We start from the raw sequence: 26,339 nt of genomic DNA, 5'->3' as shown, positions 1-26,339 counted from the left end.
TGAACCCATATCCTGTTCCAACCCTTTGGGACTAGAAACTGCCTTGTTTTTGGCAGTCCCCACCTCAGTGCCAGGACTGGAATCTGGGGAGTCAGGAGGCGGCAAGCTGCTGGTGCGGCCCAGCTAGGACTTCTGAGAATCACCCGAGCCCGAGAACTGTGAGTCACTGGCCCCTGCCCGCTGCCCGCCTTGCGGCCCCAGGCTCACGGCCTGCTTGGACCACACCCTCGCCTCAAAATCACAAACCTAGGGCTGCTATGTGCTGCTTACCGGGCTACCCATCCTTCCAGCACCCCCTGCTTACCAGGGGCCCCCACCCTTTACCCAGCACCCCCATCCACAGTGCCTGCGCCCTCCATAGCCTTTTTTCCCTGCACCCTCCACCCCCAAATGTACACGTCTCCCAAGATTTCACCCGAGATAAATTTTCTTCTCTGCATTGACTGTCCTTTGACAATCTTATCTACTCCTAGGGTTTCAACTAGCACCTCCAAAGTGGCAGAGGCCTAAGGATATAAAGGTCATTTTCAAATTAGATTGACCAGGGCCCAAGGCTGGTCAAGGAAGGAGGAAGAAGAAAAAGGGTGAGAGTCAAGAGGGAAGCTGAGTCCCCAGAAGGATGGCCCCTCACCACAGCCGTGGAGGGAGAAACCCAGGCCCCCGTGGGCTCTGAATCCTCCAGGCCTGGCATAGAGCCAGGCACAGATGGGTGCAGAGTCTCTGCTGGATGGATGAATGAATGAACAAGTTGGTTCTTCCCTCTCCGGATCCGAGTGTGTTTTCCGGAGCCACCCTCCTTCCTGATACACGAAGCCGGGAGAGGAAGTGACTAGGCAGCCAAGTCCAGAGAGGAAACATGAGTCCCTGTGAGATCTGTCCAGGAACAGGAGACTAAGAGAGGACAGAACAGGCACCCAGATTCCGAAGCAGCACCCCAGCTCCTGCTGTCTCCCTAACAAAAGCTTGGGTACCACAGGCTTAGCCAAGCCCTTGACTATTTTCATCTTGTTTAATCCTCCCAAAGACCTATTATTTTCTCCACTTTACAGATGAGAATATAGAGGCAGGAGGTCAGGAAACCTGACAAGGATCCCACAGTTTATCAAAGTAACCAAGCTGGATCTTTTTCTTTTTTCCTTTTTCCTGCAGTGGTGCTGTTTCATCTTTAAAATGCCAGCAATTTGCCCACATGCTCAGCTCTGCTACAATGTGTTATTTTCAGATCTAGCAATGAACTACAGAATGGTAGAAGTGGAAGAGCCTTTGAGATGAATTAGTCCGGGCCAGAGTTGGGGAGACAGGGGGAGGGAGGCTGAGCATACAGGCTGCAAATCCTCCCCTCCCTCTTCTTCCTTCTGCTCCTAAAATAAAACTGAACAAAAGACTGGAAAGTTACTGGATCAGAGAATTCAGCATCTCCCTCCTAACTCCCTGGGATTTTATTATTCAAGATAGCAAGCAGGATCTACATCCTGGAGCAAGAAGAAGCTAAGATCTCCCTGCCGGTGGGTGTGATTTTGAAAGTGCGAAAAGGCAGGAGCTTCTGGGCCCCTCCCTCCAGCAGAGATCTGTCCTCCTCGAGCCCTGTCTGGGATGCTGGGAGGCTGCAAAGGGCAAATGCAGGGCCTGAGGCCTTCCCACAGTCGGCTCCCCAGGAAGACAACCCTGTCCTTCAGCAAGCCCTCACCTCCCATCTGCGTCCCTAATTGGCATCTTCTGGTGACTTCATTTTTCACTCTTGGCTAAAATGGGCCTCTGATGATTTATTCTATCCCGGGTGTTGACAAGCTCAAGAAGTTGTGTGGGGCCCACTGCCAGGCACTCATGGTGACAAAGCATGACTCACCGCTCCCAGGTCAGTTGGGGGGGTGTGGTGGTGTAGGAGGCAGGAGAAGCAGCTGACAAGGCTCACCACTGCATCACTGGGCCTTCTGCCCTCTTGTGAGGCAGCTCCACTCTCGGATGGGGAAATAGACACCCCAGAACCCTCTGACGGAGACAGGACAGGCAGCCCACAGGTCTGTCACATCTCAAGGCTGCTTCTCTGTTTTGTCTCCCACCCCCAGTGCCAAATGCTAAACTGTCTTTCAGAGAGAGCTCTAAAAGGGAAATATAAGCCAGCCCTCCTTGAATCCCCTCAATCATAGAACGTTAGCAGTGGGGAGGGGGGAGACAAAGAAAGCCTTAGAGATCATTAAACTCAATCTTCTTATTTTGTGAGAAAGAATTTGAGGTCCAGAGAGGCCAAGTCATTTGACCAAGGCCCCAAAGTGAGTTAGAAGTGGAGCTGGGACTAGAACTTAGGTGTTTGTTCCAGACTTGTGCTCTCTTGCCAACCAAGATATGACGAGAATTTCACTAGCACTCCTGAGGGAGAGGAGGCCAACTCTCCCCCAGAAAAAGGGGCAAGAAGCACTAATGCCTAAGGCGAGATGAGTGGGCTGGACTTTGGCTTTGCCCTTTGTTCTTCTCAGATGGAGCTCTGTGCTTTCCTGGCTTATGGGGAACCCCAGAGTCCAGGGGGCTCCAGGCTGAGCATTCCCTCTCCCAGGAACGATACTTCACTCACAGGAACGTGCCAATGGCAGATGACCCGCAGACTCTTTCTTGGCTTAGCCAACAGCAAGTTGCCCTTAGAAGAGCCCGTTGCATCTGGCTGCTAAGTGACCTTATTTCTCTTTTTCTCTTTCCTGACCTTCTGGGTAAACAGCGTGTTAGCTCAGGGGAGACTTAAATTCATGAACCCAGTAAATGAAAAGGGGCCACAAAGTTCCTCTGGTCTGTACGTGCTCCACGGGACCCCCTCCACGATACCCCAGATGGACACTACCTTCAGCTTGAACACTTCCCAGGATGAGCCACTGTTTCTCCCTCACTCCCGGCCCCTCTGCTGCTGGACAGACCGAAGAGATAGAGACGGCTATCTAGTCCTGACTGGAGTCAGCCACCCTGTGATGCCCCCTGCGCTGAAACAGAGCGAGTGACTACCCTTCTCTGGACTATGGCCTGTGTCTTCGCTCATGACTTATAGGGACAAGCCCAGACAGACATAACCGTTCTTGATCTTACAAAGATTGAGCATCTGTTTGGGGGTCTAGTCCAATAGGGCTCTTGCTCAATTTTCTTTTCCCATCTGATTTCCATGAATAAAGAAAGAAAGAAAGAAAGAAAGAAAGAAAGAAAAGAAAGAAAGAAAGAAAGAAAGAAAGAAAGAAAGAAAGAAAGAAAGAAAGAAAGAAAAAAGAAAGCTTGCCCACCACCCCTAGAGAAAGAATAAGAAAAAAGGATAAGTGCCAGACCTGTTCATTTGCTTCTTGCTAGAGATTCTGGTGAAAGTTCTGACTGAGGAGGCAGTTGGACCCACCCAAGGCGAGGTGCAGGGCATCTGTGCTCGACAATTAACCTCTTTTTTCCCCTTCCCCTTGTGGTTGAAGACGACCAGCATATTCATGAAAAGTAGTATTGTTGTTCTAAATTCCTTATTTGACATTTCATTCATTTTGGAAGCCACGTGCGAGTTTCATCCAGTCAAAAAAAAAAAAAAATCAATTACTATATGCCAGGCAGGGTTCCAGGCGATGTACTGTGAGTGAAACAAAGCTCCTGACCCTGTGAAGCTTCCTATTCCAGAAGACAAGGCAGAAAGAAAGTAATAGTTAGACATTATAACATAATAAGCATTATAACAGGAGCTGCCGGGCACTACAAAGGAAGACAAAGCAACATGAGGGGTGAGAGGTGATGCAGCTGTCATTTGGGGTGAGGAGGGTGAGGGCAGGCCTGGGAGGGGATGTTAGAGCAGATGCTAGAGTAGAGTAAGGGACCCCTCCAGGCGGATATCTGGGGCAAGTGTTCTAAGATGAAAGAACTGTACGAACCACAAGAAACCCCTGATCAATGTGCACGTGGGATCTACTAGAATGCATTTCAACTAACGTTTCATAGATGAAAATAATGGCCAAGGCACATTTTGCCAAAAGCTGAAAAATTCAACATGACATTACCTGCACTTAGAGGCCATTAGCATTCATAACCCGATTTCCGGGGTGGGGGGACCATCCGTATATGAATGAGGTGATCAAACACTCTTCTCTCCTTGGAAAGCTCCCTCATATACCATCTTTTTAAATAATCACCACAAGCCCACAAGGTAGATCTTACAGTTCACAACAGTGTGAAAACTAATGGGAAAACTGAGGCTGTGAGTAGTGACTCTGGTCCTGACCTAGGCCACCGGTATGCAGAAGTGCCCCATTTCTAAAGGAAGTTGTCCTGTTTCACTGGAACATGTAATACAGAGAAAAGTCCAAGAACATCAGGGCTTGTAAATTTAACTTCAAATCAGCACCATAACTGATATCGGAGACCAGTATCTCTGTGGTAGTGTGACATGCACCTCTCAGCTCTCCTTCCAGAGGACCTGCCAGGGGGAGCAGATTCCTGACTGCCCCAGTGAGTGCCCTGTGGACGTGGGGGGGTCAGGGCCACCCCTCCTCCGGGCTGCTCCCAGGCAACCTTTGAGCTCTGGGACTGCTGCCCGCCTGCCTGAGACCCTGTCAGAAACGTACCGCAGACTGAGAATCTACCTAATTCTTCCTTTCCTCTTCCCTCTCACGCTGCCAGACCGGCATTAACGGGCTGAAGGCCCTCCCTGCCATCTCCCGAGAACCCCCTTTCCTCCCTCACAGACATTTCTCCCAGCAAACCTACTGTGTGTCCAATCTCATCACTTGGCATCTGTGTCCCAGAGGATCCACACTGACATTTCTAATCTCAATAGCTCTGTTTTACTTCTTCACAGAAGGACGACATTATGAGTTCATTTCTATCTTTGTCTTTCCTGGACGTGAAAAAACAGAAAAGAAAAGAAAAAAAGTATTTTGTCGGTTACCAGTGTCAGACTTTGGGCCTCATTAGTGGTCCATTTTAACAAAAATGTAAAGGGAAATTCTGGAATGTTACTAGTGTTACCTGGGGTGAGGTTTTGGCCTGAGTTCTGCCAACAGCCTTTTATCTTAGCAGCTTCTGATCTGCTTTCACAGGTCCTGTCGAAGATGAGCGCCTCATGCTTTGTGTCCAGGCTATGAACTCCAGCTTAGAGCTAATCAGAGCTGACAATGCCTATTGCAGAGTATCGAGGTGGTTACAGGAGGTCGCTTGGGGTGCCCTGAACCAGCACTGTCCAAGAGAAATAGAATGTGAGCCACCTACATAATTTCAAATCTTCTAGGAGCCACATTTGAAAAGGAAAAAGAAACAAGTAAAATGAATTTTAATAATATGTTTTGTTTAACCCAAAGGCATCTAAATTATTATCATAACACGTTATCCTATTTAAACGTTATTGATGAGATAATTTACATTTTTGTCACATTATTTTTTTTTTAAGTCAGCTCCACACCTAGGAGCCCAACACAGGGCTTGAACTCACGACCCCGAGATCAAGACCTGAGCTGAGATCAAGAGTCGGAGGCTTAACTGACAGAGTCACCCAGGTGCCCCTCACACTAAGTCTTTAGATGAGGCATGTCGCAAGTGCTCCCTAAACATATATGGCTGGCGGCTCCCGTGCTGGACAGTGCAGATCTAGGCACCTCCGAGTCTGAGGATTAATATTTGAATATGGAGCAGCTGATCAGCTGTTTCTCTTAATGTTCCTCTAAACCAGTTATGGGTCCCCACCCCACTGAGGAATTTCAAAATCATCACCCAAGGGGATTTTTATTCAGAACTTTTGTTTGTTTGCTAAGAAATAGAAAGTATTCGTTTTGAAATAAAATATAAAATAAGAGGGATTGCGTTCTTGGTATTTATAAGATACCAGCTTCCACAATCATTTTGGATGAATCTTTGTAGCTGGAGCATCCAGGGTACAAACATAAGAAAGAGGCTATTTCCTTCTCCCAAACATGTTTGAGTCTAGCAGCCTTCACAGTTCCCATTACAGGACTGATTTCTTTGGCCCCATCCCCGGAGTAGTCCTCTCCCGCCAGCCCCCCAGCAACGTGCGCCCCCAGTGGAGAACATCAATCATGTCCTTTACTACTACAAGAAAACACGATACCCCAATTTTTAAAAACCGGAATCATACATTTAAAAGCTATGCCACACGAGGCAAGTATTTACCTAGGCACTCACTCATTTTTCAACTTTATATTTTTCTCTCCATTTTACAGTTTCAGAAAGCTGAGTAACTTGCCCAATGCCACATCGCGAATCATTCTACAACCCTTTAAAAGTTGGCATTGGGAGTTGACGGCATTGTAAATTGGTTCAATCTTTTCTGAGATTAACTTGACAATGTTTAGCAAGTTATAAAATGGTCCGTGCCCTTTTATACAATGATATTGGGATGAGTTCTAAGGTAATAAATAAAATATGTATGGACACACTCACACATTAGCTTGTGCAAAGATATTTACGACATAAAACCTATGATAGCTGAAAAAATTTTAAATACCCCAAATTTTTCATTTATTTAGCAAACATTTATTGAATACCTTCCATGTGTCAGGCACAGGTCTAATACCAAGGATTCAGCAGTGGAGAAAAAAAACAAAAGGACGACAATGAATCCCTGTTTTCATGGAGAAGTTTCATAAACAAAGATCCTAGGGGTAAAAATAAGAATGGATAATAAGGGCCACATACATAATTTTTAAGTTGTCTAGTAGCCACATTAAAAAGGGAAAAAGAAACAAGAGAAATTATTCTTAATAATATATTTTATTTAACTCAATATATCCAAAATATTATTCTAACATGTAATCAACACAAGAAACTAATTAAGATATTTTGTATTTTTTTCATACTGTCTTCAAAATCCAGTGTGCATTTTACTCCTATAGCACATCTCAATTTCAACAGCAAAGTTTCTTCAGAAATATTAGATCTGTATTTAGGTGTCATAAAATTCACCATTAAAAAATTAGATTCAGGGGCACCTGGGTGACTCAGTTGGTTAAGCAGCTGCCTTCGGCTTGGGTCATGATCCCTGGGTCCTGGGATCGAGCCCCACGTCCGGCTCCCTGCTCAGTGGAGAGCCTGCTTCTCCCTCTCTCTCTGCCTGCTGCTCTGCCTGCTTGTGCTTTCTCTCTCTGTGTCAAATAAATAAATAAAATCTTCAAAAAAAAATTAGATTCATCCAACCAAACATACTTAAAGATATCCCAATAATTCAGGTGAATATCCAAAATAATTCTTTTAATATTTGCATACACATTGACCAAACAGTTCATTTTTTAGAATTGATTTCTAAATCCCAGGACCCAGGGATCAGTTTCAAAACAATTTCTGTCCAAGTAAAGTAAACTCACTCACTCTTGGGTTAGCTCAGTCTTACTAACACAAATTCAAAAGGATATTACATAAAATGAAAAGCAACTCTAAATTTATCAAAACCAACGAAGGGTCCTTCAAGTTTTTCTTATAATATTTTCAGCCAATTTGTATAACACTGTTGATTACAACTGAAATTTTCTGCAATTGATTCATATTAGGAAAAAACGTATAAAATTGTTATCATTGATTTGGATTATGAAAAGTTTCGATTTCAACACAAGTTCTTGTGCTTATCTTGTTAGGTCATGAGCTTTTACTTTACTTGGAACTTCAAATTTACCTTGTCCACATGCAGTGTAGTATCAGTGAGAAAACATAAATCACACTGCCATTTTGTCTTTAATTATTGGCCACTTGGCAACTATTCCTTTTGTTTCAAGAAAAAAATTGGACTTGCTAGCATAGTAAATCTTTGTAAAATGTTTCCACAATTCAAATAATGAGTATTGGCAAACAGCATTAAATACATTAAATCCATTGTCTTCTATTTTTTTCAAAAGTTCCGTAAACTTGGGATGATTCATAGTATTTCCACATGTATACTGAACCATCTTAACAATTTCGTCCACGACACCTTTCTGAGTGTCTCCTCTAGAAAACTGCATTCAAATATTGTCAGTATGTGACACATAGAGGGATGAAGCAATAAGAAAAACATCCATGTCTTATTTCAAAATTCCAACAAACCTGGATATTTAAAGTGATTATAGCTGGATCACGGTACATCATGATAGAAAGGAATTTCTTCACATCTACCTGAAGTTCTTGGATAAATATAAAATATTCAAAAATATTCATACCTTGAACTCAGATTTTTAGACCACACATTGATATTTCTTTGTAAATGTGCGAGTCCTTTGAGAAAAAAAAAAAAAATCTAAATGTTACTGTTCTAGTCATAGTACTAGCTTCTGCATCTCCATGTGGTTCTTTGTCTTAAATTAAAATGTTTGTCCATACTTATTTTTTAACTAGAAAAATAATTATACTACAATTAAAATAAATGCAGGGGCACCTGGGTGGCTCAGTTAAGCGTCTAACTCTTGATTTCAGCTCAGGTCATGATCTCAGGGTTGTGGGATCAAGCCCCAAGTTGCGGGTGGGTCCCTGCTCAGCAGGAAGTCTGCTTGAAATTCTCTCTCTCTCCCTCCCCCCTCCCCTCCCCGGCTCTCTCTCTCTCACAAATAAATAAATCTTTAAAAAATAATAAAAGCAATAACATTAAAATTTTAATAAATGTTATTACTAATTATAATTTACATAGGTATCACTATAACTCATGTTGCCCACAGGAAATACTCAAATAAACACAATACAAGTTGGGGGCGCCTGGGTGGCTCAGTCGTTAGGCGTCTGCCTTCGGCTCAGGTCATGATCCCAGGATCCTGGGATCGAGCCCCACATCGGGCTCCTTGCTCGGTGGGAAGCCTGCTTCTCTGTCTCCCACTCCCCCTGCTTGTGTTCCCTCTTTCGTTGTGTCTCTCTCTGTCAAATAAATAAATTAAAAAAAAAATTAAAAAACACAATACAAGTTATACCAGATACAAAGAAAAGCATCACTCAAACTGATTCAATCACCTGACACCAACTAGATGGGTGAGGTACGTATGGGTAGACTACAGTAAGTTCTTACACAATGGAATGAAATGTCCTGCTATAACAGCAAATGTGATGTGTAACAGAAATATATTTTATTCTGCTGAAACTTCTAAATTAAATTAGATGAATTTAAATTCGAATAATAATTCCATTCCTCAGTCACTCCATGCACACTTCAAGGGCCGGGTAGCAACCAGTGACTGGTATTGGACAGCGAAGCCCTAGCGGAAGATGGGGAGAGGGTCCAGATCACTGGACTTCAGAGCCACCTCGTGTTGCCTTGAGGGTCCCGGAGTCCGGAAGGGGTGGAAAGAAAGCACTGAGGGGTGGGACATCTGCTTTCCTTATTGAATCGTCACATTAAGGTTTGGTGGGAAAAAGGTGTCCCAGTGTTTTTGTTTAAGGCTTTGAAACCATTGGTCCTCTTCTTCCTTGCTTCTCAAAGTGGTGAATCTGGCAGTGGCTTCCCCTGGGAACTGGTAGGAAATACATGTTCTCAGGCCCCGCTCCGGGTGATTCATGGCAGTGTAAGAAACAGTGGGCTTGTCGGCCCCGTGATCTCCTTTCCCTATGAATCACACACACACACACACACACACACACACAGTGTTTCAATGAGGAGTTAACCCATCACGAAACCAGAGCCAAACTGTAGCATTTTAGAAACAATTACACGGCAGGGAATCTAGCCCTAGCATCTCCTTTCCGCAGCGGCGACCTGTGTGGAGCTCCCGGATCCTGAGTGACTGCCCCAGCACGTCCCTCCCGCGCTGCCATTGCCATCCCTGCTGGAGCCCCCAGGAGCAGTGTTACTGTAGAAGACTGCACGGACAGGGTGGAGGAGGTATGCTGAGTAGCGAACAGAATGAACCCTGGAGCCAGAGTGGATTTAAATCCCAAGTCTACCACTTCCAGCCTTGCCAACTGGGGAAAGTTTCCTTGGGTGGTGACAATGTGTTGGTGTAGTTCGTCAGTTGTAAAAAACGCACCACTCTGGTGGGGGATGTTGATAGTGGGGGAAGCTGTGCATGTCGGGGGGATAGGGAGTATGTGAGAAATCTCTGTACTTTCTTCTTAATTTTGCTTTGAACCTAAATCTGCTCTGAAAAAGTTTGTCTTTTTTTTTAAAAAAGCCATTCAAGTGGTCATTTTGTGGTGGACACTATGATATGGCCCCAGATGAGAACAGAAGCCGGAAGTGATGTCCACTCCCAATTTCTTGGTTGAAGTTCTAAAGATGATGGCAGGAAGGACCCTTGTGCTGGACTGTCACCATTTGGAGGATGAGGCTGGACAAGAGGAGGAGGACAAGAGTGACATTTTCTCCATCAGGGAAATGAGCTTTGAGTCCCCCAGAGAGTCAGAGTGGAAGAACATGAATTACACACTCAACACAGATTTCCTGCACTGGGCTTTGTGCGACCACTTAATGGACACTTTTTCAGATGAGCTCAGTATGGCCCTGGATCACCAAGAGTACATAGCTTTTCTCAAAGACCGCAAAGGTCTTGTCAAGAGCCAATAGAGGGGTGCCTGGGTGGCTCAGTCGTTAAGCATCTGCCTTCAGCTCAGGTCATGATCCTAGGGTCCTGGGGTCGAGCCCCGCATTGGGCTCCCTGCTCCGCAGGAAGCCTGTTTCTCCCTCTCCCATTCCCCCTGCTTGTGTTCCCTCTCTTGCTCTCTCTCTCTCTCTCTGTCAAAAAATAAATAAATAAATCTTTAAAAAAAAGAAAGAAAGAAAGAAAGAAAGCCAATAGAGCAGACAAGATACTGAATACCTTGATTTTATGGCAGGCTTTGGCCAGTGAACCAAACCTACTCTGAACCCAGACACATGGACTTTGAAATGGTTTTCATCCTCATATCAGAGAAAATAATTCAAATTGATTTCTGTTGCCTTCTTATTTACTATTCCTTTGTTTCTTCTCTACAAATCCATTATTTTTGGATTTTTGTATAACATCGTGATGGACAATAACATTGGTTTATCTCCCCCGCCATCATCCTTCTTCCCCTTCCAAAAAGAGTAAGGAATGAAGGACTTCTTCCCTCAGCTGCCGGGAGCAGCTTAGAGGACAGTCCTCAGTGGTCAGCAGCCCAGGAATTGCCTCAGCTGAATGAAGAGTCACTTCCCCAAGGTCATGTTGCATTCCTGATGGATACAGGGATAGAGATACCCAGCTCTCTTGTCTCAACTCGGGACAGTTCTGAAGGATCCTCAACCTTGAGAACTGCCCACAGGGCCACTATTGCAGCTTCTCTTGACATTCCATCACAGCTGGGCTTCCCCTCTGCCGAATCCGCTCCCTTCCCAAGGACATCCCTGGTAAACTTCTCATGTTCCCAGCTCTTTGAGTTTGCCTCCCGGGGAACCCAGAGATGAGCTGTCCATTTCGAAAGAAAGGGAGTCACACACAGTATTCATTCAAAGTTCCTAACTTAGAGAATTCATGACATAAGGTTCTTTTGATTTTGGCTAATGTCCCTATTTGACACCTCCCACAGATGAAGAACCCACCCATCAATACCTCTATATTTATAGAGAGGTACGTATGTTTATGAGAAGATAATTATACCTTCCCAGGGATGGTGTTGCTCATCATTACTATAAAAGAAAGTTGAAAGAAGAAGACAATTCACCAGAACTCTTTTTAGTTTTTGTCAGTCATTAAGTGAAAAACTGGGTATCACTTTGTTCTTTTAATTGGCAGTGCCCCAACCTGTGAGGTTGAGAATGTTTGCAGGTGTTCATTAGCCAGGTAAATTTCTCTCCTGTGAATTGTCTATTCATATACTTTTGCCCATTTTTCTTTTGGCTTCGCCTGTCTTTTTCATAATAACTGGTAATAGACTGTTGGACATATGTTGCTTTCTTGGCTTTCTTTAATGGTGACTTTATCACTTTTTAAGATAACACTTTATGTGTTGGTTTTGCAAGGGTTATTTTCATTTTGGTTTTAAAAATCCATATATGCAGAAGCATATAAGGCAGAAAATAATTGTCTTAGTCCATTCATGCAGCTGTAACAAAAATACCATAGGATGGGTGGCTTATAAACCACAGAAATGTGTTTCTCACGGTTCTAGAGGCTGGGAAATCCAAGATCAAGGCACCCACAGATTCAGTGTCTGATGAGGGCCTGCTTTTCCTGGTTCCTAGATAACTATCTTTTTGCTGTGTTGTCACATGGCCAAAGAGGCAAGGGATATTTCTGGGTTCCCTTTCATAAGGGCACTAGTCCCATTCATAAGAGCTTCACCCTCATGACCTAAGTACCTCCCAAATGCCCCATATCCAAATACCATCACACTGGGGATTAGGATCCAATATGTGAAACTGGCAGGCGGGGTGGGGAGGGCACAGACATTCAGTTTATAGCAGTGGTAATCACTTAAAATTTCTCCACTTAGAGAAATTACTTCAAAATTTTTCATTTTTTCTTGTAATTTTTCCATGCCCAGTTTTCCAAATTGAGATAATGTGTTAAACTTCCTATGTAGCTTTGAATTCTTGTTTTTTTATATAGTATTTAAGCATTTCCCCAGATCATCAAAAGCCTTTATAAGCATCATTTAAATGGGTGCCTAATAGTTTATCAAATAGATGAACCATTATTTGGTGTAATCCCTTCAGAAATGTTAGACGTGTGGATCATTTCCAATTTCTCACTACAAATAATACTGTGATGAGCCTAGGCAGAAATATCTGTTTGTGTTTCACATTGTCTCTTTAAATACATTCTCTAGATTGCAAGTGAGTTAAAAGTAAAAGCATGTAAGGGCTCTTATTATGTATCTCAGTTCGTTTTTTGTGGAGCCATTTGCAAACCAATGTTTTACTCTGAAGAGAAATACTGCAATGAAAATACCACATCCAACCTTAGCCCAAGCACTGGAGGGAGGCCCCAGCCTTCAATCGCATTCAATCAAGCAAACATGTGTTACACCTGCTGCTTACAGGAGACTATTTTAGGCCCTAGAGGGATGCCAATACGTTGAGCAGGATCCTGCCTGCCATCAAAGAGCAAAGGGTCCAGGAGAAAAATGAGCGGTAACTGATTAACCATAACACAAGAAAGGGTGAAACAAATCTTCAACGACATGGTAAGTCAGCGTGTGTGGGGTACGCAGTGAAACAATGCAGCCGGAAAGATAAGCTGTTATATGATGGTCTCATAAATACCCCAGAGGGCACTGGGACCTTCGCAGATTCAATACTGGAAGTACACGAATGTCCAGTCTAGGATTTGGAATGTGGATTCAGGATTTTACATGACAGAGTTAATGATTTTTACAGCTTTGCTTTTATGATCTGCTAGTGGTCAACTCTATGGCTTTCTTGATACCAGGGGTCCCCAGCGTGCAGCCTCCACCTTCTTCCTATAGAGTTGCATCCTCCAGAATCCCACTCTGCACCATGGACTTAAAGACAGCAATGTGTCCTCAAGGCCAAAACCACTTGTATTCCTTGAAGTTTCAGTCTTTGTGCTGCTCAGCCCCAGGGGGCTCTGGTGGGTGGAGAGAGAGCTGCTGGCTTCCAGCAGAGCATGCTTCCTCCCCTGCTCTGAAGCCAACAGGACCCCACACACCACCCCTGAATCACTTAAGAGCAGTATGATGGATGGCCATGGAGTCAAAGTTCTGAACCTGACCTTTGCTTTCCCCACTTAGCAGCCCTCCAACCTGGGCAACCTAATTAAACCCCTCACCTTTCTTTCCTCAACCATAAAACAGAGCTGAGAGTGGTCCTGAAAAGACAGAAAGATAATGGATATGAAAGCACTTAAAAAGAAGAAATTGTCTTTGAAATCAGCATTTATTATGTTGTGGAAAATCTAAACAAAAGATTTTCTAGTCCTTCCTCTCTGAACAAACTTTGACTTCCATGGGGGTGGGGCCCCAGGGTGGTAGTGCATTGATGTATTCTTCGTTAATTTTTAAAAAGCATGCCTTAAAGCGATGTGACAGAAGAGCGCTTCCACTGGCTTTGCTGCGTGAGCGAGGCCGACTTCGGCTAGCTAACGCATTCTTGTGTGTGCCTAGATTTTTGAAAGTGAAGAGGGGATTCCTGTAGAAGGCTAGGTGAGGAAGTTTCCTTAGGGTTTACAAGCTGATTCCAGGCGCTGCCCCATAACCATGCAGACCTTGAGCCCTCGGGATTTACCTTCCACTTCATCTTGCACAAAGGGGGCGCTTGGGAAGCGGACTCTAACATGACGAGGGAGATTTAGCCAGGCTCCCGGATAAGTGAAGCTCAAAGGATATTCTAGCAGGGATTTTCAGAGAAGCACCTCCACTTTGTGAGCTTACGAGAAAACCTGCAGAATTGCTGTTTATTCCACTTTTGTTGAATGGAAAACATATATGGCTCCCTAAAGAGCCTACCGACGAGGTGAAGGAAGCCATTACCTGGAGTGATGTAGTTAGACACACGGGGAGGCCAACTCAAAGGGGCTACACCTTTGTTCAGAGATGCTCAGGGGGAGATGGAAGTGACTGGACCACGCTCCCCAATATATCTACCCACCCCCTCACCAGCCAGCCATGTAACAGCCCCTGGAGAGCGGGATTGAGGCATCCCTCCCCACTCACACCCCACTTTCCATCCTCACTGGCACCCCCACAGGGATAGACAGTCCCTGTGCCAGGCTCACAAGGGGAGTTGCTTCCTTTGCTGGCCACCCTTCTGCTTTCCCTGCCTACCTTCAAGGACCCTCCCCTGCCCCCCAGCAACGTGGCATGGCACCTGCCTCTCCAGGGGAAGGCCAGCCCCTCACACCTGATGTCTCCCCATGGCCCCTCCCCAGCCACCTGGCGGGGTCACCCCCAGCTTTGCTCTCCTTCAGGCTTCCATCTCATCACGGTTCCCTAAGGGTCCTCTTTCTACCCTCTGCTCTGAGATCCCCACGCCTGCCCGTGCTTGAAAGAGGGTCCAGAAAATTCCCAGGACGCTCTAAATATAACTCAGCTCCTGCTCTGTGAATTCTCAGCCCCAGTCAGAAACTTGTGGAGCCTTGCCTCAGCTCCCTACCCTGGAGAAGTGGTATTTTTAGAAGCACTGCCGAGTGGGGGCGGGGGGGGGGGTGTCAGGCCAGGTGAAAGGACAGGTCTGCTGAATAGAAACCTTGGGGCGCCTGGGTGGCTCAGTTGGTTGGGCGACTGCCTTCGGCTCAGGTCATGATCCCGGAGTCCCTGGATCGAGTCCCGCATCGGGCTCCCTGCTCAGCTGGGGGTCTGCTTCTCCCTCTGACCCTCCCCCCTCTCATGTGCTCTCTAATAAATAAATAAAATCTTTAAAAAAAAAAGAAATGAATAGAAACCTTGCTCCGATGGAAAATAATAACCCTAAGAGTAAGAGCGGTCATTCCCTGAGACACTTGCGTGCTCGTAGCCGTCACTTCCTTGACTCCTCAGCACCACCCGGCGAGGAAGGGACTGGGCGACGAAGGTGAAGGTGGACTGGCTCTGCTTTTCAGGCGAGGAACGTAAGCTTACGGAGAGCAGGTAAGGAAGTGGTTCCCGCAGAGCCCCGGACGGGGCGGGGGGGGGGGGGGTGGGCTTGTTGGTATCTGAGGTCTGTCCAGCTTCTGGCAATAGAGAGCAAGCACCGGGGAGCCGGGAGGCCAGCAGAGCCGCGCGCCTCCTCCGCCAGCAGCAAGGAGCCCAGACGAGCCGGCCGCGGAGCGTGCTGCGCGAGAGCAAGGCGGGCGAGGCGCCCCGACGGCAGCCTCCTCCCAAAGCTCGGCTGCGGCCGACCGAGCCACGCGAGCGAAGCGAGAGCTGGAAACCTGCACCCTCACGTGAAGCCGGAAAACCGCACTCCACGTCCTCCAGGCCGCGCAGCGCATGCCGCCACCGTGGACGCAAAACAGGCCACACTCAACCACGCCTCCCCCCCTTGCGTTCCCCACCGCTGCTCCCTGGCGCTCCCGGGGAGGCGGGGGGGGGGGGGGGGGGTGCCCTGTGCAGTTTGTTCTTCTTTCTTCCAACAAGTGGGCAGAACCTGGTCTGGAATGCATCTCCTGCCAAGAGCAGACGGGGCTCATGGGCCTGTGGCTGCAAGGGCTCCCAGCAGGTGTGTCCGTGGGGAGCGGCCGCACCGGATCCCAAGGCTGGGCTGGCCTCTTCTGCGGAAGCTGGGGGAGCTAGGGAGGGCCCCCTCCGACTCCCCCCCCCGCCCGCCCCACCCCACCTCAGGCCCGGCAACCCTCCCGCACCTTCCCCCACTCCCCACCCCAGCAGACGGCCTCCTGTGGGCGCGAAGGAAATTTCCTCTCCACCGCACATGAGCCAGAATATGGGGATCCAGTTTTCAGAGTCATTTTGCTGCTTTCTCTGCTCTTTCTAGCTCCGAAGCTGTTACTTCCCTTAGGAGCTCAGTGCTCCTACCAGGAAGAAAAAGGCGGGCACTCTTAAAGATTTACACAGGGTCCTCATCAAAGAAGAAGGTCCCTGAGATGTTAAGGACAGACAAATATTACAGTGCTTTCACAAACATTGGTTCATCTAAGCCTGGAAGAGCCCCGAGGAATAAATGGAAACGCTAATAGTAGTGTGGGTACTAAGTATTAGTGATGTGGGAAACAAAGGCAGAAGAAAAATTATTAAATTTCCTTACTATCTACAGCCCATTGACAAGTCCCTGAAACAGGCAGTGACATTCCTCTAGGGACTCAACTGCGTTGATGTTAATACTTTGCTAAGGGCAAAAGGCAATCTTAACCAGACCCTCCAGGATCCTGTAAGTCTGCTTTAATATATAAAAATTCCTTTGGGAACTTCCTTTATCTCTATCCCCAAGGTACATGTTGTCAATCATCCCCCAAGCATATGGCCCACCGATATACATCTGAAGGGTCTCATGACTAAGTTTTATTAGACGGTAATAAGTGACATTTTCCTGACAATAACTAGCCCCCTCAAGGTCCTGGAAACCTTGCTCCCAAAATTCCATAGAGACTTACGCTATCCCTAACCCCTTCCCAACTTGAAAGTACATAATGGGCCACTCCTCACGACCCCAGAGCTGCTCCTTCTGCCCACGCGTCCTGTCCCCGTGCTTTCATAAAACCACCTTTTTGCAGCAAACATGTCTCAAGAATTCTTTCTTGGCCTTCAGCTTCAAACCCTAAGGTCTTTCCTACATCATTAGTATCTCTATTCGGATTCCTGTAGCTATTGCTCTTCATATTAGCATTTGGATTTAGATTAGAATTTGTATTCACATTCACATGAGCACTTGCTATTCCTATTTATATTCATACTATCATTCACATTCCTAGTGGTGCTCATTCTGGTATCAATATCAGTATTAGTACTTTAGGAGGGAGAATGGTGGGCGCACAAACAGCGAGAAGGCCCAGTGCTGTCACATGTTGCCTCTGTTCTCCATAAGCACTGGAGATGGTCTCTGGCAGTAATGACAGGTATAAAGCTCTGGAGTTCTCTTTAACCCCGGACAGGAATGGGGTGATAGTGGTCCTCTTGGAGCTCTGAGAGAAGAGACAAGTAAGACACAAGTAAGGTCTTAAGCATGACCCCCAAATCCTACACATGAGGACAGTGCTACAACAGGGAGGTGGGAGATTATGCTGGAATGAGGACAGGAGGGCAAATTCTGACATTATGAATGACATCATGGGTTATGATAAGGACTTGTCCTACTACAAGAATGAGGCACCACTGAGAAGCAGAAGGCCCTCTCAAGTCCCAGGAATCAGGCTTGGAACTCCTTCCCTCATCCAACACACCGCGCACAACCCCTACACACACAGCAGCCCCCCCGACACTCACCCCTACACACATACCACACCACACCCACACACCCACACATCACACACACCACGCACACATATTACATGAACCCTCCATACACACTTCACATACTTACCCACACACACACACCACACACACACACACTGCACAGAGCTTCTGACAGTCACTCATGCCCAGGTGTGGCCCCATCGCTTGCAGAACCCTCACAGAGTAGAGTCGAGCTTATTACCTTAGCCAGGGTAAGTTTGCGGCTTGTTCCACAGATGTCAGCCCCAGGGTGACTGGTGATAGCTCGGCTATTCACAGAGAGCCTACATCACCTCAGCACTTCTTTGTGACGGGAAACCAAAGCATCAACAGGCCTGCTCTTTCTGGTAGCATTCAGCCTCTCATCACACCCTGAGATGCAGAGGCTTTTGTGGGGAACAGGCCTCAGTCACCTTCTGGCTCAAATGTCCTTTTGCAGCAAAGGCCGGCACCTCATGTCCAGTCCTTCCTTCATCTTATGTCCTGCTGTGGGAGGACACAGTACGAGATGGCACATCTCTGGGACTTTCCACAACAGGAGGCCAACACAAAGCCATGGGTTTCCTCTTATCATGCTATTTCATGACATAAAAGAAAGCACCCACCCGGAGAGCTAGAGCCTGAAAAATATGCACATTCCCCTACATTAGCATCCCTTTGATCTATAAGGACAGCGGAGGGAGGCACACTCAACTAGACCAGAGGGGCCGCATCCTTTCCTGTTCATCATCTTCCTTCCTGCTTTGGGGGCAGTGAGTCTCACATGTGCCTGGAAACCAGGTAAATGTCTGGGCTGGTGAAATGTACAACTTCCAGAAGCACATTGATAGTCAAGGTCAGGCATCAGAGTTAAACCTTTAACATCCGAAATGCAAGCTTCTTGTACTTTTATTACTCACCACTGGAAAGAATTCTAGACCATTCCAACTGAAAAATATTAGAAAGCTCATCTAACTTCATCATTCCACAGATGAGGAAATTTAGAGATCTGTTTCCCCAAGTGTGATCCTCTAACCAGCTGCACCAGAATCACCTGGGGGCAGAGATCCCTTAGGTCCTTCCCTAGATTTGCTACATCAAAATTGACAGTGGAAAAGCCTAGGAACCTGCATTTTAAGCAGACTCTTTAGGAAATCATATACCTGAGAATGTCCTAGAAGTACAGCTGGTTGATACAGCTCAGACCATCACAACAGCAACAATAACAGTGACGACAATATTGAGGGGTGATAAATCAGGATGGCCTCAGAGACTCATCTCCTCCCCTCTTCGGAGCTTAGCAAGAACTGGCTCAGCAGGTCCATGCAAACCAAGAGACAACGCTGTCCCCAGCCACAAAGCTCCCAGGATTCCCCCTTTCTAACAAGCCTATTTCCTCAACCAGGAAGCCCACTGATCCATAGGTGTCCCCTACTCTTCTGTCCCTATAATGAGGCAAGGTCACTCTTCTGGAGCTCTTTCCATGGTATGAACAGTCCCTCCAGGTCCAGCCCAAACATGTCTCTCATTTTATTGATTCTATAAACATCTATTGAAGGAACTCTATGCCACACGCTATGCTAGGTACCAGCAATCTGATGATCAAAAATAATGAATCTGACATCCAAATGTGGGTCTCCACCAAGAAGAGGCTGAGAATTGTTCCTCTACCCTGTAGATTAGAGATTAGGTAGGAAAAGCCTTCAGATTTGGGGAGAAGAATGCCTTCCTTCCAGACAGGAGATAGTAAAGGAAAGAGCTTCTCTCCAGGGTGGCCCTGAAGGGGGACACCAGGGAACATGTCCTTAAAATGGCCCCCCAAATGTGTTTCTTGACCTTCTCGGTCTCATCAGCCTCACATCGGAAACTGCACAGAAAATGGCTGCCAGTTTGGAAGTTCAAATGTGCCCACTTCCCTGCACTTGGCAGCCACCAAGCAGCCATCCTGAGACATAATCTCTTACCAAACGTCTTCCCCAGAGTTGAGGGTAGGTCCACCCAGACTGTGCACCTGCATCCAGCCCTAAGCCTTAGGCAAACTCATAACAACACACACACACACACACACACATCGAATGACCCAGAGTCTGCACAACTCTGCTGACCAAGGGCTCCTGCATAGTCCTCTAGTCCTCCAGTGCTCCTCCCCTCCCAGCCCAGTTGGGTCAGTCAGGTTTCTTCCCAGAGTGACTTCTCTGGCGGTGTGCCCTGATGAGTGGCCTCTATAAGTGCCCTTCTCTTGGGTCTGGAGTCCCTGCCCCAGGCTTCCGACTGGGGCCTGCTCCCCAGGTGACTCTGGCCCCAGCGGATTGCCTGGTTCCCACTGATGCCCCGGCTAGTGATGCGATCAAGACCTTTGGAGTCCGGCCTCACCTACAATCCCAAGTCCACCACTTCCTAGCTGTGTTACCATGAGTGATTTCTCGATCTCTCTAAGCCTCAGTTTCCGCATCAGTAACATGAGAAAAATAAGACCTCCCTCTCAGGGTGTATTGTGGACTAGTGACGACCTTCATGAACACCAAGCGCATTTCCATAGCAGGTGCCTAGTACATGATGGCCCTTGCTGTCACTCTCCATGTGTCCTTGGACAAATAACCTGTGTCCCCCAAAGGACCCATTCACTCATCCAAATACCTATTGAGCAGCTACTCTGTACCAGACCCTGGAAACATACCACGGACAGGACAAAATCCCTGTCCTCGTGGAACTTCAATCCATAATGAAAGACATAAAGGGTCTGTATTCGTTTGCTAGGGCTGCTGTGACAGAGGCCCACCAGCTGGGTGGCTTAAACAACAGAAATTTATTATCTCACATTTCTGAAGGCCAGAAATCGAAGATTAAGGTATCAGCAGGTCTGGTTCCTCCTGAGGGCTGTTCTGCGCTTCTCCCCCAGCTTCTGCTCGTCTGCTGGCAAGGGTTGGCGTTCCTTGCCTTGGGGTTGGCCTGATCTCTACCCCCATCTTCACACAGTGCTTTCCATGTGGGGTGTGTGTGTGTGTGTGTGTGTGTGTGTGTGTGTCTTCTGTCTGTCTCCGTGTCCAAATTTCTCCTTTTTATAAGGACGCCAGTCATTTTGGATTAGGGCCGACCCTAATGACCTCATTTTAACTTGATTGCCTCTATAAAGACTCTCATTTCCAAATGAAGTCACATTCTGAGGTACAGTGGGTTAGGACTTCCATGTATCTTTCAAGGAGTCGGGGGAGATGCACTCCAACCCATAATGGTGGCCCTTTCCATATACTCACTCAGCCTCCTTTGATCTCTGGATTGAATAGGTTCTGCTCAGGCCTCCTTCCAATCCAGTTTAATCTGGAATTGGGTGTATCCAGTATGTTCAGTGCTCTTAAAGGCTATCTCCAAGACCCATCTCTGTCTCCTCTCTGCTCTCAAGAAGGTGAAAGACCTGGACATGGACCTTCCCCTGACTCAGAAGAGGGACCATACAATGCCCCAGCCGGGGCTCAGGTCACAGAGCCAGCTCCCTTCCCCGGGTCTCTGACTCGGGCCACCTCTCCAGCAAGCAGGGCATCTGACGTCAGCACCCTTCCCACAGGCCTCAGGTGGAAGGTTAACACGCTGCTCGTCGTACGTATGGTTCCTCTCTCGCACAGAGTCATCTCATATAAATGGAAGAAGCATCTCTTTGTGAAATTGCCTATCTCCTGCAGCTTCAGTTGGAAGAGTGTTTACTTATTTGGCCCCAGGGAATCATAAGCATCTTACAGCGTATGTTAACAGTTACTCCATAATACTGTTCATTTTTAGTATCTGAAATTACAAAGTGTCCCCCCCCTCCCCAGGATTTACCTCTAGTTGTTAACAGATGGATGGGCTCAATTCTCCTTGTTTCGGGCCTCAGAGGGATGACATTATTGATCCTGGTTTGTCCCCTTCAAAAAAACACCTCTTGATGTGAGAAAACAGAGGTACCAGCCACCAGTAACAAACCTCATTGCAAAACCTCCATAAATGCCCAAATAGAAGACCAGTCACTGATTATAAAAGATTTAGTGGTTCCTGAATGCCAGCCAGTGAGCCTGAGTGAACTTGAGACTTGAAATATGGATACCTGGAGCCCCCCTACCCTGCTTATTAAAAATCAGAATTCTAGTAGTAAAAGGAGAGAATCTGCATTTGTAACAAACTCAAAGGAGATGGTGAAGAAGAGTCAGGTGTGGAAAGACCGCACCCCTCCCTCGGCCTCTCAGAGGCCCCTCCCTCACAGCAAGCCCGCTGCTCTCTGGGCCCCTTCCAGATGCTGTGTCCAGCCCAAGGGGCCTCTCTGGCAAGCTACCCAAGTCTGCCTGTTCCTGGCATCACCACTGCACTGCCCCTTGATCTGCCTCCTGCTCTCCTGCCACCATCGGGTCAGTCATCTCTCTCTGGGACCCCGCCGCACCCCCTGTGCCCCTCCCCAGTAGTGCTTGCTAGGCTCCCTGTATTCGCTCTTTGCATGTCTGTCTTCCCAGCTTGGCCATGAACACAGGGAGAATGTGCCTTTCTTCCCACCCCCAGCCCAGCTCCTGGCTCACCACATCCTTGCTACCTGCCTGAATGACGAACTGAACCCCGTCAGGGCCCTCTGTGACCTCAGCCCAGTGGGCAAGCTCCCTCCGTCCCTCCTTCTCTTTCCGTGCGTCTGTCTCCGTCTTCCTGTGTGGGCAGGGCCTCTCACTGTGCCCCTGAATTCTCAGTACTGGCCCAGAGCAGTTACTAAGAACTCCCTCCTACTGCTGTGCATGGGTCCTTTTTGTTCTAGCCATCTGTTTGCATCCCCCAAGCATCTAGCACCGTGCTTGGCATCTAGCAGGTCCCTGTAGCGATCTGTGGACGGCTGGCTGGTAGCGACACGGGGCAGTACCGAAGAGAGGACTCAGTTATACGGAAGACCTGGATTCCGGTTCCATCCTCACACCCACAGAGTGAATTTGCTGCAAAATCCAGAGCTCATTCATTGATGACGACGGCTCTTGGCCTCCTTATTTGTAACTCCTCGTGTGAGGCAGGTAAGTTAGACAGGGTGAGGGAACATTCTTAGAGCGCCCTGAGTCTGCAGGTGCAGATGTGCCTCGAGTCAGCATGCAGCCTAGCTGCTGTGGCGTGGTCCCATGGAGCCGTGTAAGCGCCCCCAGACCCTGCAGAAGGGACAGGCAGGACTCCGGACTTCAGCCAGCAATCCGGCCATAGGGGATGAAATCAAAAGCCAGTCACCCTCAGGGAGTCTCAGCCATGCCAAGGAGTTGCCGTCACCAAATCCATGACCGGTTGGTCCTTGTGTCCGGCAGAATGTTGCCTGAGGTTCCCTCACCATCCTCCACACCTCCGCCCAGGTCAACCGACTGCCAGATAAAAAGGAGCCTACAGTGCAGGCCTGCCTCCACGCCTCAGGGCCCCGAGGGCGCTGAGGTCTTCCACCACATCCTGCATGGTGGGGAGGAGTCACCTGCTTCCAGGAGAAGAGGCTGTGGGGCTGAGAGCTCAGCGGAAAACCGCTGCCTGGCAGATACTAGGAACAGACACTCCAAGCTGAGCCAGCCCTGCCCAAACGGCAGACAGCAGGGTGACAGTCCTCTCTCAGGACGCAGGGCTGTCTGAGGAAAGTTCCCGATGTGCCCTTACCAGGACCTTGTCGGGGTCCCCGGGAGGACAGCCCTGCCCATCCTCCGCAGGATCAAACAGGTGAGCATGCACGGGCTTCACAAAGCATCCAGACCCCACAGCCCCTCTGGACGTGCGTGGTGTTACGTGCTGCTACTTGCCATCCTCCCTTCCTCTCTTCCCGTGGACCGTGGGAAGAGAGTGGACACCAGGACTGGCAGAGGAGGTGGCCGCCTGTTTGCTGGGATTTCATCCAGTGGTCCAGCAAACACCAAGTGTCATAGGCTGTGCCTGCCTCCATGCCTGGAATGCCCACTGACCTCTGTCCTGACGTGAGGATTTAGGAATTTCACAGTTAGAAGAGACCCCTTGTTAAGATGTCAATATTCTATCTCTGGATGAGAAGGCACTGGTGGGGGGGGGGGGGGCGGTTTCTGCTTAACATTTTCACCTCATTTAAATTATCTGCTCTTTTCCAGAGTCCGTTTTCATTTGCAAAGAAAAAGAAAGCAAGAAAACTTCTCCTCACGTTTCAAGACACGGGTCAAGTGTGTCCTCGACAGAGGTTAGTTTTCTCCCAGAAAGAAAACAGCATCTTAACTTCTCGTTGCTTGTTTACATGGTGCAAGCGCTATTCCTTATGCTGTCTTCAAGACAGTCTTGCAAGTTAAGCAGGAAAAGCAAGCCTCATTTCTCCCCTTGACAACTAAAACAAAAACACAAACAAAAAAAAAACAATTAAAAAAACCCTTATAGCGTTTATCATATTTAAAAGAGCCTGATACTTTTTATTTTTATTTTTAGCTGAAAAGTGTAAGAGGAGTTTAAGTTTATAAATAGTTGTGGCATGTTTTAGAGAACTTCATTTACTATAATTATACGTTTATTGGATACAAGAGTAATTTAAATGCTTAAGAAGGTTTTGCTTATTAATATTGTAAGTATACCCTGCCAGACATTTGAAGTGTCTAAAAAGTAAACATATTAAATTTATACATGTGGTTGAAGATGTCTAAGAGAATGTAATTAATTAAGTTTGTAAATGGGGCTAATTTTAATCTTTGCCAATGAGTTACTTGAAAATCCGTGAACAACTGAAAGTTATTTGTTCTCGATTTTTTTACAAGAATCATTAGAAGTATAAACAAAAATATTTAAGAGTTAGCTTTAAATGCATAAAGAAAATGAGTCTTTCGCATCTGAACTTGGCTCTCTAACTAGGTATCTCACACATGCCCCAAGTCCAGTGGCTTAGCTCCCCACAGGTGTCCCCATCTCCATCAATTCCAACTCTATTCTTCCAGATGCACCCAGCCAAAAAATTCCCAAGTCTTCCTTGACTCTTCTCTTTCACTCACATCAATCCAAGAGAAAAATCCCAATGTCTTTACCTTCAAAAGACAGAGTCCAACCATATCTTAGGACCTCTCTGCTATACCCTGGTTCAAGCCACTGTCCTCTCCGTCCCGGGTTACTGCAATCACCTCTCACTTGCCACCTTACCCCCTCTAATCTATTCCCAACTCAGCAGCCAGGGAGATCCTGTCAAAACAAAGTCAAGTCATGGCGCTCCTCCACTCAAAACCCCAGAGTGAAAGCCAGAGTCTTCACGGTGGTCCACAGGGTCAATACAAATGGGCTCCCTTTCCCCCATGACCACACCTCCCCAGAGGTTCCTGTTGCTAACCCAGCTCCAGCCTCATCCACCTCTGGGCCTTGGCTCTAGATGTTCCTATGCCCTGAACTCTTCCCTAGATGTCAGCATAGGTAGAATAATCGCACCCCACCCCCCAAATATCCATGTCCTAATTCTCAAAACCTATGCATATGTTGGATACATGGCAAATGGGGAATTAAGGCAAAAGATAGGGTTTGTGTTAGGGATTGAACTGTGTTACCCCAAAACTCCTATATTGGAGCCCTGACCCCCAGTGCCTCAGAATGTGACTGTATTTGGAGATGGTATATTTAAAGAGGTAAAATGAGGTAATTGGTGGGTGGGCTCTCATCCCATATGACTGGTAAAGAGAAGACCATGTGAAGACATAGGGAGAAGACAGCCATCTCCAAACGAAGGAAAGAAGCTTTAGAGGAAATCACCCCTCTAACACTTTGATTTCAAATTTCTAGACTCCAGAACTGGGAGAAAACAAAATTCGGCTGTTTAAGCCACCCAGTGGTTCTTTGTTACGGCAGCCCTAGCCAGCTAATAGAGGTTGCTAATCAACTCACCCTGAGATGAGATTATTCTGCAGTATCCCGGCTTTATGATCCCAGGGTCCTTCTACGTGGAGTCTCAGTGATAAATGAGAGTATTCCTGCCCTCAAGCTGCTTCGTCTAATGGGAGGGATATAAAGAAACAATGGTCAAATGTGAGAAGAGCTTTCACAGAGATTCACAGGCACAGAAAGGTGTGGTGATTAAGAACCTGACTTCCATTCTGAGCTGCTCAGCTTCAAATCCTGCTTCTACCTCTCTCTAGCCACGTACCCTTGCATACACTGATGTGCCTCATGTCCTCCACTAAGCTAGAGATAAGGAAAGCATAGACTTTAAAAAAGCTCTTATGAGGAAAAAAAATGAGACAATGCGTGGAAGGCGCTTGAATCGCACTCCGCACATGGAAAACTCACTAGCTATTCAGTTCTCTCAGTTATTGGGCAGTGGAAGCACAAAGAAGGAAGTGACCAAAAGGGACTAACTCCACCCAAAGGGGTCTGGGATGGCTTCTCAGAGGAGGGCTATGAGGTGAATCCCTTTCCAGGAAGGAAAGAGAGGATGGGCATTTCACATAGAGGGAGTGAATAGCCAAGTACCCTGAGGGTGATAGGGAACCAGTGAAAGTTTCTAAGCAAGAGAACGACTTGAACAGATACGTGCTTCAGAAGCGATTGGATTGGAACGGTAAGAGTCTGAAGGCCGGGAGGTGAGTTACAATGCTGTCAGCCAGTCGGGGTGGAAATGAGAGGGGCCCAGAAGGAGGCAGAAGGAAGGCAAGGAAGTAATGGCT

General features: G+C 47.1%; 1 protein-coding gene and 1 long non-coding RNA gene across 11 annotated transcripts in view; one reads left to right on the top strand and one right to left on the bottom strand.

Moving 5' to 3' along the window:
• The window catches only part of LOC135361573 (uncharacterized), a 134,600-nt gene extending 133,841 nt beyond the window's left edge, over positions 1-759 (bottom strand). For 8 of the 9 annotated variants that reach the window (XR_010405009.1, XR_010405008.1, XR_010405006.1 and 5 more), the window contains exon 1: positions 632-759. Coding sequence is in view for 3 of the 9 variants with exons in the window: in XM_064570413.1 (XP_064426483.1) it covers positions 632-691 (60 nt within the window). In the remaining 6 variants the exon portion in view is untranslated. Of the gene's footprint in view, positions 1-63; positions 146-631 lie in introns of those variants that run through there. The other variant, XR_010405011.1, reaches the window with a different exon arrangement.
• LOC129046518 (uncharacterized) lies at positions 2-14,885 on the top strand. Of its 2 annotated transcripts, none has more exons than XR_008508041.2 (3): positions 2-158; positions 474-9,784; positions 10,074-14,885. It is a non-coding gene; the product is annotated as an uncharacterized LOC129046518 (long non-coding RNA). The 2 variants fall into 2 exon arrangements; XR_008508042.2 differs by having other exon boundaries at positions 4-158; positions 1,150-9,784.
• The last annotated feature ends 11,454 nt before the right edge of the window (positions 14,886-26,339 follow it).

Source organism: Mirounga angustirostris, unplaced genomic scaffold, assembly GCF_029215605.1.
Source record: "Mirounga angustirostris isolate CCGP_5_RB_7025 unplaced genomic scaffold, mMirAng1.0.hap1 SCAF_9, whole genome shotgun sequence".
Taxonomy (NCBI): Eukaryota; Metazoa; Chordata; class Mammalia; order Carnivora; family Phocidae; genus Mirounga; species Mirounga angustirostris.
The sequence above is the reverse complement of the archived record's forward strand: the minus strand, read 5'-3'. Positions and strand labels throughout refer to the sequence as shown.